The sequence below is a fragment of the Pezoporus occidentalis genome, unplaced genomic scaffold (genome assembly GCF_034315485.1).
Source record: "Pezoporus occidentalis ecotype Australia unplaced genomic scaffold, CSIRO_AGI_Poc_V1 ctg205, whole genome shotgun sequence".
NCBI lineage: Eukaryota > Metazoa > Chordata > Aves > Psittaciformes > Psittacidae > Pezoporus > Pezoporus occidentalis.
In genome coordinates, this window is record NW_026913911.1 from 948,824 (window position 1) to 971,515 (window position 22,692).

Sequence of the window (22,692 nt, forward strand, 5' to 3'; positions counted from 1 at the left end):
CCGCACATATTTCAGCCATTAAGCTAGATAATAAAACCACATACCGGATATCAGCGAGTGTTAATAAGATGTAATTCATTCCTGGCAAGGCCAGGATCGAGCTCTTTAAAAAGAAACACCACCAGAACCAAAACACACACGCAGGTTCACAGGGCCAAAGTCCAAAAGGAGTTCAAACGCACAGAGCTACTTTTATCTGCGCAATTCAGACCGATATTTGGAACGCAGGATTTTCCCCCAGAACCATAGGTAATAAAAGTCAGAAAGGAGTCAATGGGAGCTCATCATTCCTGCTAGGACGCTGTAAGGTCTCTCTGTGTGCTGTGAGATGCCTCAGGTCCGGCTGACCCTGGGACCATCTCACTTGACTTCATCCCACCGCAGCCTTCCTGTCCCAGAGAGGGGCCGGCTAGCCCCCTGCATCCTTGACTGCTGGCCAGGAACACAAGCACAGCTCTGAGACAGATCCTTCTGATTATCACAAAATGAAATTTTCAGCTCTTGTCATCATCGGCCTCAGATTTGCAACGTTACAAAAACATGATTTCCTTTCCCCATTGTATCAGCCCCTCTGCCATTCCTGCTGGTGAAATCAAACAATTTGAGAAGAATTTATATGATGCTAATTTAAACCGAATGTATTCAGCTGCCAATCACAGTTCCCTGACTCTCCCAGGCCTCCTGCCAGCTCCGCTCTGTTCCAGAGCAACTATCAATCACGGCCAACACACTGAGGAGAAAAAGACCCAGCCATGCAAGACTGTCTGCACAGCGACGTGGAGTGACCCCACGCAACGGGAGGCTCCGAAAGCTTCAGCTCCTCAGTGTACAGCAGCTCGAGATGCTTTGGGCAGGAATAAACCTACAACGCTGCTCAGATTCCAGCAGCGCTTCCAAAGCGGCTTTTGCAACTGGAAGTGGCAAGGTGACCTTCCTCCCTAGGTTGTACGGGAACAGTACATCCACATTGATGGAAAGTTATCGAGTCCACCGGCGGAGATAACTCTGTCCCCACAAAGGGGGAAGGAAACCCCTTCTAGACCCTGCACCTTGCAGCAGAAAATTCACAGGATCATAGAATTGTAGAACGGGTTGGAAGGGACCTTAAAGCTCCTCCAGTCCCAACCCCTGCCACGGGCAGGGACCCCTTCCACTGGAGCAGCTTGCTCCAAGCCCCTGTGTCCAACCTGGCCTTGAGCACTGCCAGGGATGGGGCAGCCACAGCTTCTCTGGGCACCCTGTGCCAGCACCTCAGCACCCTCACAAGGAAGAGTTTCCGCCTAATGTCTAATCCCAGCCAAGATGCTGGGAGGTTTCATCCCAGCAGCATGATGACAAGACTGGAAACTGTAAGAGGAGGACACCACATCTACATCCTCTTATATCTAACTGGTAAATATCCTTAAGTGGGTATAAAGAAGTTATTTATTTAGTAATGTACTGGGCAACAAAAGGCAAAGGAAACTCCTGCTCCCTTCCAGCCACAAGAACCAAGGAAGACTCTTGAGAAGGTTGGGCTGCCAATAATGAACAAAATGGAGTGGGTTTTGTGAACAGGTGCTGTTGTAGAAGCTATTGTATTGGGGAAACTCAGCACAACATGCCTGCAGCCATCACAGACACTGCCACCATGGATGTCTGGCTCTACAATGGGATGCACAGGTCACAACGTGGTTATTGCAGATTCAGAAACACTTGTTTGATCCAACACAACAATGAACAAAACACTGTACTGAACTCCCAGATGCAGAGTGGCATCTCCCCACAGCTCTATTGCACACTGCAAGAGCTTGGTTTGTCTTAAAACACTACAGAGAAGCTGAGAAAAGACAGTAAAGCATGGGATATACTGGAAATTAAATCAATTAATAGCAATCCTCAAGCCACACCATCTTACAGGAAGGATAGTGTTTAAAACTGAACTTGCCTCTACCTCGAACCATAAACCCAACAGCACAAGCTCATCACCTTGTGAGAAATCACATCAAGAGTCCTTCCCATAACTCAACAAGTCCAATCCATGCATCACTATCAGAGCAGGCAGTTTACTGCTCATGAGAGGTAACATTTCACTACCAGTGGATCTGAATTTCAAAGTAGCAACGTTCTGCTTAAGAGCCTCTGTGAGCAATCTACTGGCTGTGACAAGAAAAACTCCATTGAAATTCAAATCTAGAATATTAAAGAGTGGGAAAAGGCAATTCTGGTTTAATACATGCACGGGAATGCTCAGTTCCATCAGGGTCACCTTTTACAGACCCCAACTGCTAGGCAAAATGCAAGCAAGCCATAAGGGAAGTTCACCCAGTACTTGAAAACCAGTTGAAGATGCAAAAGCAATCAAGTTGATATCAGTGTGTGAACTCCTGTTGCTTTACCCTGCACCTGGGAAACCAACACTGGTGTCTCCAGGTGCTCCAGACACAGCAGCACAACTGCCCCTGTCCCGATGAGCTGCACAGCCTGATTGTGCATCCCAGGCTCTGGAGCACCGGGATTCAGCAGCAAAATACAGGTGGGAGAAGGCAACAGAAATGGTCCATCGTTTTTCAACAGTATATAGATCAGGAGATAAAACCTCTAGTAGCAACCACGGAATGAAGAATGGTGGCTTCACCTATAACAAAATCACTTCAATATTTAAAACTAAGTTTAGTGCCTTGGGACTGGAAAAGAAGAACTGAGTTTACTATGATCTCCCCTCCCCAAAACGCCTCCATCACGTGTGCACGCACAAGTCCTACCTGTTTCATGGCCGTCTCTCCTATCTTGTCCGAGTGCTTACGGATACTCTCCAGGAAATCCTTGAGGTCTGACATGGAAACTTCCTTGATCTCTTCCCGCAGCTTTGGGATATTATCCACCATGATCTTGCAGAAGCGGTAGTGGCTCACTTGGGGCAGGTAGGTGTGCTCGAGGTGCTCCAGGGTCTTGAGCGCAGGGTAGTGCCTGGGGAGAGCAAGCAAGGCAGATGTGGAAGGAAGAACAGCTATTTCCATCCCGTTTCCCCTCCAAAACAACATTAGCTTCCAGTCATTTGCTATATCCAAGAATCTCAGCTCTCCTCAAAGAACACAGCCCTTAAGATCAAGGGGGCTAACCACAAAAACACCATCTTCTTCTGGAAACAGAGAGACAGAAGAACACAAATGCACAGCAGCTCCTTACCAGAGCTCTGACGGGCAAATGAGGACCAGCTGGGTAACAAGCAACCAGCATCACCTGAGCCCAGCAGCAGCTTTCACCCACAGCAAAGCCAGCTGGGGCTCCACGTTACAGAGTGAAGGAAAAGCTGCCAACCACATGCAGTATGGTCAGGTTATGTGAGGAAAAACCTCATGGACGAGCACATGGAGGAGCACAGAGGAACAATGGCTCAGAGGGGGACCCCAGGAAGGCCCCACACAGGTCCCGCCAGGAGAACCATGAGCTCTGCCAAAGGGGAGACTGAGATGAGCTCTTAGGCAGAAGCTCTTCCCTGGGAGGGTGCTGAGGCTCTGGCACAGGGTGCCCAGAGAAGCTGTGGCTGCCCCATCCCTGGCAGTGTTCAAGGCCAGGTTGGACACAGGGGCTTGGAGCAAGCTGCTCTAGTGGAAGGGGTCCCTGCCCGTGGCAGGGGTTGGAGCTGGAGGAGCTTTAAGGTCCATTCCCACCCAAACCATGCCCTGATGCCGTGATGCCTATTACCAGCCACCCAGAAGAGCCACGTTTGTGCCAGCTCTGTGCCCCAAGGACGCTGCACCCATGAAACAGGATGGCTCTTGGGTTTTTTCCCCGTGGAAATACCTAGGCTCTGCTTGGGTGGCAGAGCTCTACTCGAGCTACACCCTGTTACACACAGGATGAAGCATTCTCCTTCCTTACTGCTTGGAGACTGTATGGATAGAAGTGAGCTGGGGTAAAAAAGTCTGATCCCACCAGAGTCCTGCAGAACCAAGAGGGTTTTTCCTCATCACCTGCCAACAAGCTTCAGCTGTTGGAGAAAAGCTCTTTCTGCTCCTTCCTTAAAGTCTGGACAATGAGAGACAAAGCATCTCTCTCCATCTCTTCTCTCTGCTGGTTGCAGAGTTACTCCTCTGGGTTCAGACGGGGCTTCCTTCCCCAGCTCCACCTCCAGCTCATGGCCACGGATTCTGCACTGGGCAAAGGCCTGCACTGGCTTTATAAACACCCTGCAGCAAACAGCACATAACTCATTTTGTCTGCCTCGGGAAGCTGAGTGTCTTCACCCCAAATCCAGACCCTGTTACTCCTCTGAGACTGTGTACCCAAACCCCAAGACTCGGGCTCGTAACCAGCCCCTTGCTGGCCATCATGAGCTGATATGTAAGTGATACCGGGTGCACCTACAAAAGTACTTAATGATATTGTGCTGTGTTTGGTGAATGAAGCCATCAAATACAGACAAAGAAAGAAGAAAAGAAGGCAGGGATTCAGATTTTCCTTAAATGTGGCTTTCAGCTTCTATTTGTTTCAAAAATGAACCAATCCAAAGAGAGGGGAAGGCAAAAAAATGATGCAATTCTTAGAAGCAGGCCCTGGAAACACTTTCCAGAGCGAGGGAACGGAGCAGCATGAGGATTGCCTTCAGAAGTTCACAGCACTGTGATCAGCTCCAGCTCCCCACCCCACATCTGTCAACAGATAAGCCCCTCGCTGTTCCTCTTAACAGAGGAAAAACACTTGGATGAACCACACGCTGCCCTAGTCTGCGCTGAGCCATCCCGAGTGAGCTGAACAAGCTCCCTGCGACTCCTCCAGCCAGCCCAGCCTTCAGGAGTTAACGCTCATCTGGACCCAAGGCTGCTGGGTCCAAGGAGCACAGGGATGAGCAGAGCAGGAGGGGGAAGTGTACAAATACGCCCATCCAATTAGTTATCGCCTTGTTGGAAACATCTGGTTTCTTCTGTCTTGTTCCCATGATGGATGGCAGAAACCATCAGCCATCGCATCCCACCGCTCTCCCCGCGTGCCATTCCCCTGGAGCCTGCTGGGTTTCCAGCCCAGCTCCTGACAGCAGCTGCTATTTGCCCCCCCCAAGGCTACAATGAGCCTCCAAAGTCCCACAGTGCTTAAATAAACCACCCCCCGGCATCCCAGCCATGCAAATATCCCAACCCATGGTTGAATCCTTCAGCATCACAACAGATGCAGGGTGGGAATCATAGAGTCACAGAGTGCTATGTGACAAAAGGAAACTTAAAATTCCTCCAGCTCCAACCCTTGCCATGGGCAGGGACCCCTTTCACTAGAGCAGCTTGCTCCAAGCCCCTGTGTCCAACCTGGCCTTGAACACTGCCAGGGATGGGGCAGCCACAGCTTCTCTGGGCACCCTGTGCCAGCGCCTCTGCACCCTCCCAGGGAAGAGCTTCTGCCTAAGAGCTCATCTCAGTTTCCCCTCGGGCACGTTAAAGCCATTCCCCTTGGCCTGTCCCTACATCCCTTGTCCCAAGCCCCTCTCCAGCTTTCCTGCAGCCCCTTTAGGCACTGGAGCTGCCCTAAGGTCTCCCCTTAATAAACCTTCTCCTCTCCAGGCTGAACCAGCCCAGCTCTCTCAGCCTGTCAAAGACCTACATTTCCTGAGACATGAAGTCCACGTAGCTCACGCACTCTCCTGAGCAGTTATTTCTGCCACCAAATACACCACAGACCTTCCCACCAACTTCTCCCACCCTGAGCCACATTTCCCAGGTGGCTGCCTTCCGTTCACTCGGATCATATCAGGTTTTGGGTTATGACATTCACAGACTGAAACCCAGTTAATTACACCTAAATGCCACGTCAAACACTGATGGAATGCATCACAACATCCAGCTTCCATGAAAAAGTGAATAGCCACCTTCATTGAAAAGCTTACAATCAAGATGAGAGCCCTGCTGCAATGCCAGTTCTAGGCTGTAACACAGGAGGCTGAGCAGGAGCGTGAAGATTCCACCCAGAAATCAAACAAACTAATCTGAAAAAGCTGATTTTGAAGTCCTATATTTCAAGAATATAAGACTCTTTAGAGGTATCTGTATCCTATAAATACACAGGATATTTTCCATCTATCCAGCACCCAGCGGGTGCTTTCCAACTCTTCCACCACAGACACCACTCCACACAGCATTTACCTTTTAGATTTCATTTGCTCTCGCAGTTTGCTGTACATCTCCAGGACTGGAACGAGAAGGAAAAAACACACACGCGTTGAGACACAAGCACAGGGATGTGAATTACTGACGAAAATGAAGAGCAACTTGAGATTCCTCACCGGGAAGACACAGCGTGAGCTTATCAACCGTCGCTGAAATATTCCGCTGCTGTAACCGGCATTGCTTCAGCTCTTCCATTGCTACGATCAACTTGGGGAAGGGAAAAAGAGACAAGTTTCACTTAGAGCAGTGAATAGATGGAGGAGAGAGGATATAAACTGCACTTGTCCCAGCCATACGCCATAGGTTGATAAAAAACCCCACTGTGATAACCGGGCGCTCAGCGAGGCTGCAGAGCGCTACTGGAATAGGAGCCGAGGCAGCTTTGGGTTGGCTCAACAAGTACCAGCAGCATTCCCTTCATTTCAAGCAAGCAAGAAGCAAAACCAAAGGCAACAAAATACCAGCCTCGTAGTACGTCCTCTGGATTCCAAAAAATGATTTCCCCTTCCCATTTTATTCATCTCTTCCCTACTCCCTCTCCACGCTTCTCTTTTCTAGTTCTTCCCAAAGACAGGATGTGGCGACACGCTCCCAAGGGGCTTCTGACCATCCCAAACTAACAAGGATTTTTTAAATGCTCAGCCTCCAACAGAAAAACCTGTGCATGTGGGCAAGGATAAACACGGAGCAGCCACTGCATACAACAAAAAACACTCTACTTTCTTCTTTTCAAAGGGACAAGTCATGGATTTGTCCTCCAGAGCATCCTTTTATCTCTCAAGTACCAGGCTGAGATTGAAAGTCCTTCTGAAATCCCAGGCTCTTGTACTCTTGGAGGTGAATCCTCCATTCAAGGAGGTAAGTTTATTTGATTCAGGATTGAAACTGCATCACCTCCTCCCCAAAGGGCATTCTTGTCTTTAATCTTCATTAGAATAATTGCTCTGATGCAGTCCAGGATGGGGATTTTCTTGTTTGCTTTTCAAATCAAGGCAGCTGCCTGCATGTGCCAGGAGCAAAACCAAGTCAGGGTGTCTGGGAAAGCAGCGAGGAAATGAAACAGAAAAGCTGCAGGAAGAAGAACTTTGTATAGTAAATGATGCAATTCTCAGGAGGAATGCAAAAGACAGGAGAAGGGCCATCCCTGGGAGTCCTCACACATCTTTGTCTTAAGCACTTGGAAAACCTGAAGCATCACTGCCTTAAGCACACTCAGCTCTAAAGTGCCCCCAGTCCGTTCATGCTCTCTTATGATGAAGGGGCAGAAGAATGAATGTAGACAAAGGCACAGGGCATCCACAAGATGCTCAATCATTTCCTTTCCCCATGCCTCGATGCCTCTGTTCATGCAGTTAAAAGCCACCCTGACTTTAATTGCTGCTGTACTGCTTTGGGAAGCAGGAGCCAGGCTCTCCAGCTCATATGCACAGAAACAGAGTGGTTTGGGTAGGAAGGGACCTGCTTCTGAAGATCTTATCTCAGTCTCCCCTCTGGCAGGTTCAAGCCATTCCCCTTGGCCTGTCCCTACATCCCTTGTCCCAAGCCCCTCTCCAGCTTTCCTGCAGCCCCTTCAGGCACTGGAGCTGCTCTCAGGTCTCCCCTTCAGGAGCCTTCTCTTGTCCAGGCTGCCCCAGCCCAGCTCTCTCAGCCTGGCTCCAGAGCAGAGCTGCTCCAGCCCTCGCAGCATCTCCATGGCCTCCTCTTGTCTCGCCCCAACAGCTCCACATCCCTCCGGTGGTGTTGCCCCAAAGCTGGATGCAGGACTGCGGGTGTGGAAGAATCCCCTCGACCTGCTGGCCACACTTCCTTGGACGCAGTACTGCTATGAGCAATCCCAATGACACCCCCCAGGGCTGCAGGATCAAGCCCACAATATAGGATTACTGTTGCTTTACATTCCCCCTGCTTCCCAGGCTGTGCCTTCCACTAAGCTTGCAATCCAGAAGCAGTAAAAGGGAAAAATCACTTCCCAGCACTCTGACACAACTCATCTTTCAGGCAGCAAAGCAAAATACAGTAAAGAGAATCAATGCATGCTTTAATACCAGTGCCACCTACGTTATCAGTTAGTGCTGAGCACTTACGGACACTGTCATTTCCCACTAACAAGCACAGCCGGATAACGGAAAAGCAAAAACCAGACAGAATGAATGACTGAACTTACTTCTTTTCCTTCGTTCTGCAGCTTCCTGTTGGTGTCTGTCACTTGATTCTGTGGGAATATCAGGGGAAAAAGACAGAGCACATCTGCATGAAAATCAGGACCATGTTCTTCACAAATAAACTGTACATAAACAGCATCACTTTTCACACAGTCTTCCTTTGTATGGCATAAAAGTATTCTTTAGCCAATTTAACAGTCATGGCCATTCTGGCACACAAGGGTGCCAGCAGCCACACAGCAAATACCATGGATTTTCTTCCCTGCCACTAGAGAAAGTTAAAAGGCAACAGAGGTTCATGGTGTTGCACATGAGCCTCAAAATGTTGTAGTCTTAATGGATCCAATCCTGTAGCAGATGTTCATGTGGGTTCTCATAGAAACCCAGACTGGTTTGGAAGGGACCTTAAAGCTCCTCCAGTTCCACCCCCTTGCACAGGCAGGGACCCCTTCCACTAGAGCAGCTTGCTCCAAGCCCCTGGGTCCAACCTGGCCTTAAACACTGCCAGGGATGGGGCTTCACTTTAAAAGCTGTTTTACCTGAGTGGTAAAGGAGTTATATTTCCCCCTCCTCAACACCAAATACATGACAACTGGGTTTTAACTCCCTGTTACCACAGCAAGAAAAGAATTCTTCAATGTGGGCTTCATCTATAAAGTTCATGTATTTTCCTTTAGATCTTCAGATGCATTTCCCACTGGATCCCTCCTCCTGGCTGGTACAAAAAGGTTATTTTTATACAGCCAATATAAAAAAATGGCTGTGAATTCTTTACTAAAGCATCTTCCTGTATTATCCCATCAAGCTGGGGCTCACAGTTCAATAACTTCCCAGTCTGCAAACCTGGAGGTTCCCTGGACTAGCAAGATCGCAGCAGTTGACCCCTTTGTGGCTCCAGACATCAGTCTGACTCAATGAAGACTCACACGAGAGCAAAGGTCATTTTAGCCTCCTCAGGATACAAAATAAGCACCTTACACGTCATTTAGACAACAAACAGAAAGATGACTTTGGGTTTTCTGCTGAATCCTCATTCATGTTCAGACAGGAGGTTTGTGAACAGACAGCATCTTCTACAGCCCAGCTGGGACAGCCACAGATTACACAAGCTTCCAAGTAAACATGCCCACATTAAGGACCTCAACAAGAGCAGCCAGTTGTGAAGGTAAACACCAGCAGAGTTCAGGTGCCTCCCTCAGTCCAAGGCTAACATACCATGAAACTCCTTTCTTTCCATAGAATACTTATTGTCACAGCTATTCAAGTTGTATATAGTCATTTCCAGGCTTGTCTCTGTAAGACCATAGAATCACAGAATGGTTTGGGTTGGAAAGGACCTTAAGATCATCCAGTTCCAACCCCCCTGCCATGGGCAGGGACACCTCACACTAAACCATGGCACCCAAGGCTCTGTCCAACCTGGCCTTGAACACTGCCAGGGATGGAGCATTCACAACCTCCCTGGGCAACCCATTCCAGTGCCTCACCACCCTCACGGGAAAGAACTTTTTCCTTATATCCAATCTAAACTTCGCCTGTTTCAGTTTGAACCCCCAACGCAGTGTGGAGGGTACGTGGAGCAGAGCAACAGCTGAGCAAAGTAGGACAAGCTTCAGGGCAGACTGAGATGAAAACAGCTCCCTCTTTCCTTTTGGAGCACACCACAAAGCAAGCAGCTGAGATAGAAAGGGAGCCTGGTATTTATATGTAAGACTTCACAGGTTTGAGAGCTGAGCCCCTGTGAACCTCATGAAGTTCAACAAGGCCAAATGCAAGGTCCTGCACGTGCTTCGGGGCAACCCCAAGCACAAATACAGGGTGAAGGAGATGGGACGGAGCAGCCCTGAGGAGAAGCTCCCAATGACTGGGCTTCAGCGTGTGCTTGAGCCCAGAGAAGCTGTGGCTGCCCATCCCTGGCAAGCTGCTCTAGTGGAAGGCGTCCCTGCCCGTGGCAGGGGTTGGGACTGGATGAGCTTTAAGGTCCCTTCCAATCCAAATCAGTCTGGGATTAAATTGATTGAGGATCCGACTTGCTCCCTACTGACTACTGAAAGAAACTGGGCCACACTGATTTCCCACACTGGTCTGAACTGCAACATGAGGTCTCACACTGAAATGTTTCTGTAGCTCCAACAAGCAGAGCCATCCAGCCTCACAGGCTTCCTTTGGTTTTAACACTGGCCATGCTGCTTTTTAAGCTTACCATGCTGCAAAGAAGAGGAGTCATCCCATGATCTCCCCCTCTCGCAGTTTCTCAACAGCATCTGCATCACATTGCTCCCTCTTCAGCAGTAGCTTCAGCTTTCCTGGCTGATTGCCCTGTGCAAAAACTGCTCATTTCCTTTATGATGCATTGAGCTTTTACAAGCAGGAGCCCAGCATCTCTTCCAAGGATTATTTTATTTGCTTCTATCCTGAAAATCCCACCAGGAAAAAGGAATCTGTGTAGGCTAATTTAAAACTGCTCCTAAAATAATGCCAGGGCTGTAGTAGTCTTCTATTAAAATTACATATCAATCCCACTTAAAGCAAGGAGTAAGGATATATTCTGCCCTTGCACACTAGGAGTTTTCAGGGGGCAGGGAGGTGTGTTTTGGTTTGGTCTAAGGTCTACATGTATATATTGTAATAAAATAGATGATTATTTATATAGACTCTCTGTAGACACGCTGAAGCTTTTCAGACAAGGAGGGTTTGTAATCTAAGACAGACGCACAGCAAGGGAGGACAGACAACAGGTGAGCACATGTGAGGTACGAGACACTGGGATCACACAGGGGCTTAAAGGATGCTCAAGTCGTTAGTTCATTCATCTGCATATGGAACATGTGCTATGGAGCAGGAACATCACTCTGCTACCATTTAGAGAGTGTCAGAGTGATGAGAGAGAGAAGCAAAGGGAGCTGGAGAGGAATCCTGGGAATGGAGCTGAAGGACACCACCATGACCCTGCTGCTGACTCCATCCCTCTGTCCGAAACCCATCTAGTGCTGATTCTGCCAAGGGTGGCATGTTTGCCTCCCTGGCTATACTATACTGAGGATGAAGAGCACAGCAGCTCCTTCCTAAATCCCTTATACATGTGATGGAGCACATCTAAAACAACCCGACAAGAATTTAGGCTGTAGATTCCCTTAGTCACGTCCTGTGAATTTAAGGACAGCTCCTGCTCTTACTGCAGTGCAGATGTCATTAAGGTTATAAACGACATAATAAGGTTATAAATGTTCCTAGGATGTTGTTGAGGTATCGGACTGTAGATGTTCAATACCTTAAGGAGGCCTATAAAAAGCTGGAGAGGGTCTTACTACAGGGGTGTGCAGGTGGAGAACAAGGGGGAATGAGCTTAATCTGAGAGAGGGCAGATTTAGATTAGTTATAAGGAAGAAATGGAACAGGGTGCCCAGAGAAGCTGTGGCTGCCCCATCCTTGGCAGTGTTCAAGGCCAGGTTGGACACAGGGGCTTGGCGCAAGCTGCTCTAGTGGAAGGGGTCCCTGCCCGTGGCAGGGGTTGGGACTGGATGAGCTTTAAGAGCCCTTCCAACACAAACCAGGCTGGGATTCTAAGAAATATCATCCAAATTAAGGAGATGCCTCTTTGAGAGCCTATCTGGCACATTTTCAATTCATTTCTTTTTCATCCACAGACAGGTTATTAACCAGTGCCCCAGCATCCCTTGAAAACAACACACTGCTGTGCAGTGCAGCGATTCATTGCAAGGAGCTCCTCTGCTGATCAAGAGCATAAAGTTCCCAATTCAATGTTACCCCTTCACAGGGCACAAAAGCAGGACAGAAAGTTTAGCAACACAGCTCTGAGTAGATTTTAATCACAGAATCAGTCATAGAATGCCAGGTTGGAATGACCTCAGGGATCATCTGGTCCAACCTTTCCAGGCACAGCATGGCCTAGACTGGATGTCCCAGCACCCTGTGCAGCCCAATCTAACAGCGTCCAACACTGGGGAGTCACCACTTCCCTGGGGAGATTATTCCAATGCCTGCTCTCAGTGTGAAACCTTTTCCTCTTGTGCCCAGCTGGAATCTCCCCAGCAGTAACTTGTGCCCATCACCCCTCGTCTTTCCCATGGGACTCCTCATCAAAAGGGAGTCCCCGCTGTCTTTGTAGCCACCTTTTCACTATAGGAACACGGTGACACTATAGGAACACGGCTCTCCCTGAGCCTTCTTTTCTCAAGGTTTTAGTTCACTTGGAGCCACCTGAAACCCATCACTCCTGCACAGAGGGCAGCTGTGTTACCCGTGAATGGCAGAAGACAACGCACCCAGCTCACATTTACCACGTGCACTCACCAAACAATGAACACTGATATTTCTACAGCCTGATATTACAGGCAATGCCCCAAAGCTAAAAGCACAGGACTGAAGATACACACTGGAGATGCAACAGGGAGGGCATTTATTTTACTGCTGGTTGCACGTATGTTCAAAGACCAGCGCTACTGCGAGAAAGACCCAGATCAAACAGAGCATGAATAGCTGGAACAAAACCCACTCTCACCACTGCACCCAGGGATGATTCCCTGAGGAAACCCTTACAAAGAAGGCTCAGGATTTGGGAAATATGTTTCTGTGTATGTTTTCCCCATGTGCTGTTTTATAGATCGCATAGTAATAGAAATCAAGAGAGATCCTGAGGGTACAGAGATGGACTTCACAGTGCACCACCAACAAAGTAGCTGTTTGGAGAATGGGAAACAGCAACAAGCCTCTGCAAACAAACAATGTGGAATTCTTGGCTAGGAACAATAGCTTAAAAATAAATAAATAAAAGCTTTTTGATGGTATTTTCAATGGCCTCATCCTACAGTCGACCGCTGGATGAATCCTTGCCATGGAAAATGCCACTGTCATAACACGGGTGCTTCTGGTGTCAGGATATCCCCCCAGGAAGGTTTTTCTGTGAGCATGTGGCTGGCTGTGGGATGGAGAGCTCTGTGTGTAAAGCCAAAAGCCTGCTTGGAAATGCCAGAGACAGCCTGAAGTGAATAAATACACGCATGAAAAGCGGCAGTCGGCACACTGAGGTTGGAGTTTCTTTGCCTGAAAACAAGCCCTCTGCTCCACCAGGACCACATCTGGATGGCTTTCTCTTACCTTCAGTTTCTGAGCCTCTCCTCTAACCTTCAGCAGCTCTGTGATGGAGTCCACAAAGCCCTGGTAATGGAAGTTGCACATCTTCTCAATCTCACGATCGTGGTTCCTGATCCGTGCCTCCAGCTTCTCCATAAAGCGACCGTGTTCCTCTCCATCATAGACAGACCTAAAGAGAAGATGACAATGATGGGTCAATGTTGCAATATTTGTTAGTCATTGCTCACACAATGAGCTTCAGAAAATCTCCTGTGATAAAGGGATAGTTCTGCTGTTTATTCACACACACAAGGCACCAAACTCACGGTTGAGTATCTTCCTATTCCAGCCCTTCTTTTTCCACCTGCCAAACACCAGCTTCATGTTCCCTCAGAGACCCCAACACAGCCAACCCAGCACCAAATGATCTAAAACAAAGTCTTTGTGCTCTGTCTTTGAGCTCAGCCACCTCTGGTCACTATTTGCTACCATATGCTACAATGCAGAGTGCTCCTCCTGGATGTTCTTTAGCCTTCAAGAGTAAAAGCTATAATGGAAAAGTATCAGGTTTACAGCTACCAAAACCCATTCCCCTTCCCACTCCCAATATTGACAGCACAGTTCCCAACGTTGACAGCACAGTTAGCTCTTTGGCTGCAAGACCAACACAGCCACAGTTGAACTAGAAGCAGCAAAAGGGTTCTTGGGGTCACTGCCTGCTGAAAGCAGAGCCCAAAACACATAAGGGCAGAGGAAAGGTCAACACTGCTCTTGAATGAGATGTGCAAGGCAGCAAATCCTGCAGCTGAAACAGCACCCAGCTGCTGGAGAAGAGAAGGCTTCTGAAGTGGAGACCTTAGAGCAGCTCCAGGGGCTGCAGGAAAGCTGGAGAGGGGCTTGGGACAAGGGCCTGGAGGGACAGGCCAAGGGGAATGGCTTGAACCTGCCCGAGGGGAGACTGAGATGAGCTCTTAGGCAGAAGCTCTTCCCTGGGAGGGTGCTGAGGCGCTGGCACAGGGTGCCCAGAGAAGCTGTGGCTGCCCCATCCCTGGCAGTGTCCAACCCAAACCACTAAGATTCTATGATACATTAAATCCTTCTGACTGAAGAAAGTGATGTGATCCTTTGGAGCGATCTGTGCTCACAAGTCACTTTGGAGGGTCCCACCTCTGCAACTCACAAAGGTCTCTTAGTAATAAAAATACCCTGACAGGGCTAAAAGCTGGGGAAAAAAAAACACTTAAATATCACCCTTTAATACCTGCCCTCACAATTTCAGTTGCACAGTTTCAGTAAGCTCTCTCAACAGCAAAACAAAAATGCCCAAACTTTATGAACCTGCTTAAAACTCAGTGTAAAATAACAGTCACCAAGATTAGAAGCCTGCAAAGTTGACCCTATTCCCTTCTTTATTCCAAGACAGAAGCCGGTTGGTGCTAAAGGTGAAAGGGATAGAACCTCCTGAAATCACATGGATACTCGTGGTTGCTCCTTACAGCTTAGCGGAGTTCTGTTGGCGGAACAGGGATGCTGGAGGCAGAGTGCCATCTAGTGCTCTTTGCGTTTACAGAAGCATCTATCGAGGGCGAAAATGAAACACACAATTAGTCACAACTCCGGGCAAAGTTTCCTCTGGAGGTGGCCACAGTGAGACATAAAGGTCTGGTGACTGAAAACCTTCTATTGCATTTTTATTTAGCCAAACTGGAGGGTAAAGCAAAAAGAGCAGGTGACAGGAAGCGATGAAACCCCAGCATCTCAGGGGTCAGCTCTAAGCTTGGATTTGAACAAACTCTGTACCATAGAATCCCAGCCTGGGTCAGGATGGAAGTGACCTTAGAGCTCCTCCAGTTCCAAGCCCCTGCCCTTCCACTAGAGCACCTTGCTCCAAGCCCCTGTGTCCAACCTGCCCTTGAACACTGCCAGGGATGGGGCAGCCACAGCTTCTCTGGGCACCCTGTGCCAGCGCCTCAGCACCCTCACCTTCCCCTTTGAGCTCTCCTGTTTGTCCACAACCCTCCCTCCACAGATAAATGAGCATCCTTCACTTCTGCCCTCCCTATAAAACACATGCAAGTGGGCAATAGCCCAGCCCATCCTAAACCAAACTGCAGTACACTCCAAAGCTGAAGGATGGCAACTCCAAAGTAAGGGGATGTCAAGTTCTTACCCTGTATTGAACACCATCATAAGTGGATTACAATAAGCGTGCAGGACTCTGATTGCAAGAACAAATCTCGCCCCTGCAACCACATCAAAACCCAAGTCCCAAAGTCCACCATCATCACCTTCAGTTCCCTGGCTCTGGTAGGCATCCAACTTCCTGAGCTGCTGCTTCAGCTGCCCAAGCTGCAGACCATCCCTGTGATGCCATACCCTTGATGTAAATGTGCTGTTACCTACCTAGTTACAGCCAGCTTTCTCAAGCCCAGCTCTGGTTCTCACCTGATGCACTCAACTGAGCACCTTCATTACATCCTTCACATTACCACATCTGGGACATCACACTTCCCACTTCTTCCCTACCAAACCTTCAGGATTCCCACTGCCTTGCTCCGGGTCTCCAGGTCTCTTCAGCTGCTCCCCTCCACCTCATTTCTTCTGCACATACACGCTGCTCTTAGTAACATCTCTCCTATTTCAAACACTGATTACAGCCCAATCTGCATCTTCCATACCTGTCCTGAAGTGACTTGATCAGACACTACAAGATGATGCAAAAGCATTTCTAGAAAGAAATGAATCTTAGACATAGATTAATGGCCATTAATAGTCACAACAGCACACAATGAACACATAAAGGAAGGAAAACAAAAATCACAATTAGAAGCGGTTTGGCCTATTCAGGCTCTTGGCTGTAAATAACAAAGCACTGGGACAATGCTATAGAAAATGATCCTTGAGGCAGCTTCTCTTCTGCCTTTGCTATAAAACATTGCTTGTCAGATAGCTTTAGTAATAGCCTCCCCCACAAAAAGCCTTCTGATTGAAACAGGCTGAGGAGGAGTGGTGTGTCCTGCATGTACTTATCTTATAGCTCTGTAGGCTGTAACTCCGGGCCTGAAAACTTCGCTCAGTGCCACACCGGTCTGGTTTACATTTCTGAAGCACACTCGCTAAACAAAACCATTGAGGATGCCTTGGAAAAGTTCTTGGATTGCATCGTTCGGTTCCACAGCCTCTGCAGGCATTAAAAATCCACTCTGGGTTTGATTCCAAAAGGTCAACTGGAAAAATCTTTCCAGGAAAGCCAAAGCAGGCGAATGCATCAGGAGTCCCCATCTGCGCCTTGTGTCGTTGCAAAGTGCAGTCCCCAAAATAGGGGCACCCAAACCTGGTCCATGTCAAGCAGCCAAAGCATTAACTAAGGGGATGCTGCAGATGTGGATGTGTGGCACAGCTGGATGCTCTGGTGCCTTTTCCATTTCCCAAGCAGCAGCCCATGCAGAAGAACATCATGATGGAGAACCATTCACACCTTCATCCTCTCCCCACACTGCAAAGCCTCACTGTGCTGTACTCAGCCACGTTGCGCTGGATACTCCAATGCATTCTCCATCACTTAAACACCCATAAGAGCAAAAACTGGGGGAAAAGCAGAGGTCAACCACTCTTTAGGTGTTCCACGTGGCTGTTCTCAGACTGGCAGGTCCTATACCAGATACCATCTACTGCATCCATACACCATATCCACATAGTGTTGCAACAAGTCCAGAGGAGGCCACGGAGATGCTGCGGGGGCTGGAGCAGCTCTGCTCTGGAGCCAGGCTGAGAGAGCTGGGCTGGGGCAGCCTGGACAAGAGAAGGCTCCTGAAGGGGAGACCTGAGAGCAGCTCCAGTGCCTGAAGGGGCTGCAGGAAAGCTGGAGAGGGGCTTGGGACAAGGGATGTAGGGACAGGCCAAGGGGAATGGCTTGAACCTGCCTGAGGGGAGACTGAGATGAGCTCTTAGGCAGAAGCTCTTCCCTGGGAGGGTGCTGAGGCGCTGGCACAGGGTGCCCAGAGAAGCTGTGGCTGCCCCATCCCTGGCAGTGTTCAAGGCCAGGTTGGACACAGGGGCTTGGAGCAAGCTGCTCTGGTGGAAGGGGTCCCTGTTCCAGCAGTTGGAACTGGAGGAGCTTGAAAGTCTTTTCCACCCCAAACCAGCCTGGGATTCTATGACATAAATGCTGAAAACACGTCACAGGAGCTTAGATGCACTGCACACATCTAAATTAACGCTAGCAAACACTGAGGAGCTCTTTGCGCATGTGCTCGCTGTGTCCCATCCTCAACCGGTTAACACGAGCCCTCTGTCAGCCTCGGGGAAGGCCAAGCCACGTGTCTGACCCCACAACCTGACCCCCAAGGCGAGCTGCCGGCAGGCTGGGCACTCGGGAATCACCTAAATCAATCCAGCGGGAAGCAGAGAGGAGGGAATGCTCTGGGAGGCGAAATGAAAGCGATCTGGAACAATGCAGGAGGACATTCTGGGGACACTGGAACAGAAGGGACGCGCTCCTGGTTTCAATTAATCAGTGGAACAAATTCCTGACTCTGTTATGGACTTGTATTTCCTTTTTTCTACACCCCCCCCTTTAAACTTCTGTAGTGGTTTTAATGCCTCAGAAACATTTTCTTCTCATTAAGTTACATAAAAGCATTAGCAGTTTGTTTAATCTTCTTCTGACTTTTGTAATCAACAAATTAACTCCCGAGCAACACAAGCAAAAAACACAGAGAATAATCTAAGAGTGGTGTGAGAGCTCCATGGAGAAAAGGGCAAAGCAGGCTGGCATAGACAGGTACCTGCTTACCATCCAACGGCCAGAGCAAAGAGCTTCCAGCCTTGGCATCACCAAGGCCACCTGTGTACACAGGGTGTTAGCAAGCTGGACTCCAAAGACACCCCGTTTACTGGCTGGGTTACACCTGGACTTATATCAGTGGAAGAGCAAGTGTAGAATGTGCTCTTTGCTTTCATTATGGTAAACAGGTGTGAGTCCATTCAGCTTTGTCCCATCTCCCACATGGTGATGATATCTACAGCACAAAGATGGAGAAAAACAAGCAACTTTTTTTTCCATTTTGGACAAGTATAAAACATTGACTCCTGATTATTTTCATTACTTTACTTCAGAAAGCATTCCCATGGGTGCTTTTCATAGAATCCCAGCCTGGTTTGGGTGGGAAGGGAGCTTAAAGCTCCTCCAGCTCCAACCCCTGCCACGGGCAGGGACCCCTTCCACTACAGCAGCTTGCTCCAAGCCCCTGTGTCCAGCCTGGCCTTGAACACTGCCAGGGATGGGGCAGCCACAGCTTCTCCATTCAACCCCTTCCAATGTCCCAGCACCCTCACGGGGAAGAGCTTCTTTGTGTCCTATCTCCATCACCCCTCTGGCAGGTTCAAGCCATTCCCCTTGGCCTGGTCCTACATCCCTTGTCCCAAGCCCCTCTCCAGCTTTCCTGCAGCCCCTTCAGGCACTGGAGCTGCTCTCAGGTCTCCCCTTCAGGAGCCTTCTCTTGTCCAGGCTGCCCCAGCCCAGCTCTCTCAGCCTGTCTAAACTTCTACTTAGCCCCAGACCTCTTGCACAGAAGTCTGACCCCACCACCATGCCCTCAGTTTCCAACAGGAATCATTCCAATCACTGTAAAACTCAGCAAAAACACCAGCAATATCCCATTATCACAAGGTCCTGGAGCAGCAAACGAATTCCCTTCTGCTGAGCATCACTGTACTTTGTTATTTGGCTGACCCTTGTTTCTTAGCTGAGAACACCTTGATTTCAGCCCTGTCCTGGCGTGACCCTGGTGGGTATCGTCACAAGGAGCAACGCTGCACACAGCATTCCCATAAACCACACGCATACGCTGCTCCAAACCCATGTTGTCAATGACTGAAGGAGCTTTTCAACAGGGCTTCCCCATGCCCTTGTTCTGGGCCTGGTTTTCCTCAGCAGCTTTATTGGGGAATTAGAAGCTAGAATGCAAGCAGTGCTTTGGAAATGGGCTGGTGACACCGAAGTGAAGGAGTCACAAGCAGCAGCCAAAGACCTTGAGGAACTGGAAGTGCTTCCAGAAGCCAAGGAGGAGGACAGCCAGTAAAGGCAAGTGCATGGCTGGGGTCCAAGCAAAGGTCAAAACCAGCAGCACAAGTGCAATGGGATCAGAGGGGAGGCAAGAAAACACACAGACTCCACACCAGCCACAGCCCCTCATTCATCAGGCTATGAAGAGGCAAAGGAATCTGGGGTTTGATTTGAAGACAAAGGGCTGCTGAAGATGCAGGGAACAAGGAGCCATGGAAGCTGCTCTGCTATTAGCCTATAGCAGCACAAGGAAGAGGAGGAAATGAACGCTTGCCAATGAAGAAGGAAGGCACCATCCCAAAGCAGCCGCAAATCAAATTGCTGATAACAGAGAACTAGTTTTGTACACTCTACAGAATTAAGATTTTAGCCGTCACATCCATAAAAGCAGGTGAGATTATCACAGGAAAACGTTAATGTCGATCCTTGCTGTGTTACTGTCCCATGAAAGTGCTTTTTCCTAGGAACAAAGTTCATTTTGTCCTCTTAAAGCATTGTTTAAACAAGCTGGTTGCTTTTTTGGTGCATTCTTGGCTTTCACTCCCGGACCCTCCTTTCTGTGTGAAGCCATATTGTCATAACATCCAACAGAGGCGCAACGAATACTTAAGACATGCATGAGATTAGAAGCGCTGCATTAGGAAACCACACAAAGCACGTTAGAATTGACACTGCTGTGATTGATAACTTCCACATGCAAAGCCAGCGGACCCACAGCTTGGTGGGAGGACAGGGACAGCATCAGCAACCAGCACTACCCATGGGCTTAGTGTTGCTTCTGCGTGGTGCTGGAAGAGCAAAGCAGCGGCTTCACTGCCGCTCCAGCCCAGAACCCCCCCGTGTGCTGGGTGCACCCCCAGAGCGTGAGCAGCAGCTCAGGGAGGGGATCCTGCCCCTCTGCTGTGCTCTGGGGAGATCCCCCCTGCAGCCCTGATCCAGCTCTGGGGCAGCAGCACAAGAGGGACGTGGAGCTGTTGGAGCGAGGCCAGAGGAGGCCATGGAGATGCTGGGAGGGCTGGAGCAGCTCTGCTCTGGAGCCAGGCTGAGAGAGCTGGGCTGGGGCAGCCTGGACAAGAGAAGGCTCCTGAAGGGGAGACCTGAGAGCAGCTCCAGTGCCTGAAGGGGCTGCAGGAAAGCTGGAGAGGGGCTTGGGACAAGGGCCTGGAGGGACAGGCCAAGGGGAATGGCTTGAACCTGCCCGAGGGGAGACTGAGCTGAGCTCTTAGGCAGAAGCTCTTCCCTGGGAGGGTGCTGAGGCGCTGGCACAGGGTGCCCAGAGAAGCTGTGGCTGCCCCATCCCTGGCAGTGTTCAAGGCCAGGTTGGACACAGGGGCTTGGAGCAAGCTGCTCTAGTGGAAGGGGTCCCTGCCCGTGGCAGGGGTTGGAGCTGGAGGAGTTTGAAGGTCCTTTCCATCCCAAACCACACTGGAATTCTATGCTCACCTCCAGGCAGCTCAGTGTACAGAAACCAGCACTTGGCACGGACATCCCTGCCTGGCAGCACACGGTGCTCAGCAGCTTCCAGCTCCTTTCCTCTTGCAGAAGAGCACTGTTCAGTTCCGAGGTCAACTCGAGGTCTCCCTCACAGGCCAAAGTTGAAGGCGATGGCACAATGCAGCTCCCCGCTGCCAAGTCATCGTGTGCAGAAGTTCCTGACTTTCAGCAGCACACAGATCTGTGCTCTGCACACAGCGCTGCCGCTGGAAAACGGCCTTCTGCCACCTCCACTTCCACCTCAGCCCTCTCCAGCACCCCAGGAAGAGGAAAACTACTTTTAAACCTTCTTATTACTTTGACCAATTGAACCAAACCAGATTAGGAGCAGTCACGCACGTGCCTCCAGAGGGAAACCCGATGCAACAGGGACTTGGCATCTTGCTGACCCAGTTTCTCCATCAGCGCAGCTCAAGCAGCTCGTTCTCATTTACAGCCTAATAATTGCTTTCTAAACTCACATGCAAGTCTCAGGTTAGGCTTCAGTTGGCTCAATATAGATGCCTGGCACCCTTCGAGACACCTGCCTAGGGCAGGTTAACCTGGCAAAGGACCTGCAACGAGCCTTTTAGAGATGCAGCTGGAGGCCACACAAGAGCATCACACACAGCACAAGGTACCTCTGTTTCTGTGGCTGTGCTGCTCCCCGTGTGGGTTAGTTGAAGAATGAGAAGCCCTTTTGTTCAGTTGAGAAGACTCAGGTCACAAACCCACAGCTACACGTGCCAAAGAGCAGAGGGGTTCTGTAGGAGGTGCTCAGAAGTCAATTTGACTTGAAAGGGCTTCTCCAAAAGATAAATGGATTCTTCACTCTCAGTTTTATCACATTTTATTGCATCTACTCTTGTAGCTTTCCATTATTGCACGGAGATATTCCACCACATCCCCAGGATCCACGCAGTCAAAACCAGACATAACAGTGATGCACAGGAAAAGTGACAATGAATCCTCAGTTCAGCGTCACTAAAGCTTCCCCAGAAAGGTATGTTACAGGTTGTGTTTTAGTCGAGGAGGGAAGTAGCTGAAGGGAAAACAGCAGCTCAGGACCAGCTCTAAGGACACAATCCAGATGCAGAAGCTCAGAGCACATCTGTAGGTCTCGCGAGCTCAATATATGGCATGTATCTGCTACAAAGCCCACAAATAGCTGATCTGAACCCACTCAACAAGACCAAAAGACCTCCATGAAAGAGAGACACTAAACCTGCCTTAAACCTCTTGTCCCAGCTCATCCACGGTTGAGGTTTGGGTCTCTAATGCTGAGTTTCGGATGAGTAAATGCCTCCTTGCCAACAAACCTCAACCTCAGCCCCCAAAGCGCTGCTCACTACTGAACTGCAGTGCTGTAACTGAAAGCACATCCTCCTTCTAACTATGGATGCCTGCTCTGCAAACTCATCTGAAGGACCAGACACTGCAACACCCTCAGGGAGGAAAGCTGGATGACAAGGCAAGAGCATTTGGGATGCATGCATCCCATACATGCATACGTGTCTGCTGAAGAGAGGGAAAATAGTAATGGGCTTAAATTGCCCAGGAGAATGAGGTTAAACATCAGACGATGTTTTCTAAGTGTAAGAGTAGCAGAAATCCAAAAGGGCTCTCCAAGACATGTTATGGAACCTCTTTAAACTGATCATTCCCAAGCATACGTTAGAAAACCATCAAGCAGGACCAGCGTAGATGCATTTGCTGCTGCACGGACCAAGCACCTCCTCAGCCAGGGAGAGGGTTGAGG

At 49.3% G+C, this 22,692-nt stretch overlaps 1 protein-coding gene across 9 annotated transcripts in view; it reads right to left on the minus strand.

Annotated features, from left to right (window-relative positions):
- The window catches only part of EXOC6B (exocyst complex component 6B), a 293,471-nt gene that overhangs the window by 233,091 nt on the left and 37,688 nt on the right, over window positions 1-22,692 (minus strand). For all 9 annotated transcript variants that reach the window (XR_009964821.1, XR_009964822.1, XM_062618884.1 and 6 more), the window contains exons 2-6: window positions 13,418-13,583; window positions 8,302-8,349; window positions 6,254-6,344; window positions 6,114-6,159; window positions 2,745-2,949 (exon numbers count right to left, since the gene is read on the minus strand). Coding sequence is in view for 7 of the 9 variants with exons in the window: in XM_062618884.1 (XP_062474868.1) it covers window positions 2,745-2,949; window positions 6,114-6,159; window positions 6,254-6,344; window positions 8,302-8,349; window positions 13,418-13,583 (556 nt within the window). In the remaining 2 variants the exon portion in view is untranslated. The remainder of the gene's footprint in view (window positions 1-2,744; window positions 2,950-6,113; window positions 6,160-6,253; window positions 6,345-8,301; window positions 8,350-13,417; window positions 13,584-22,692) is intronic.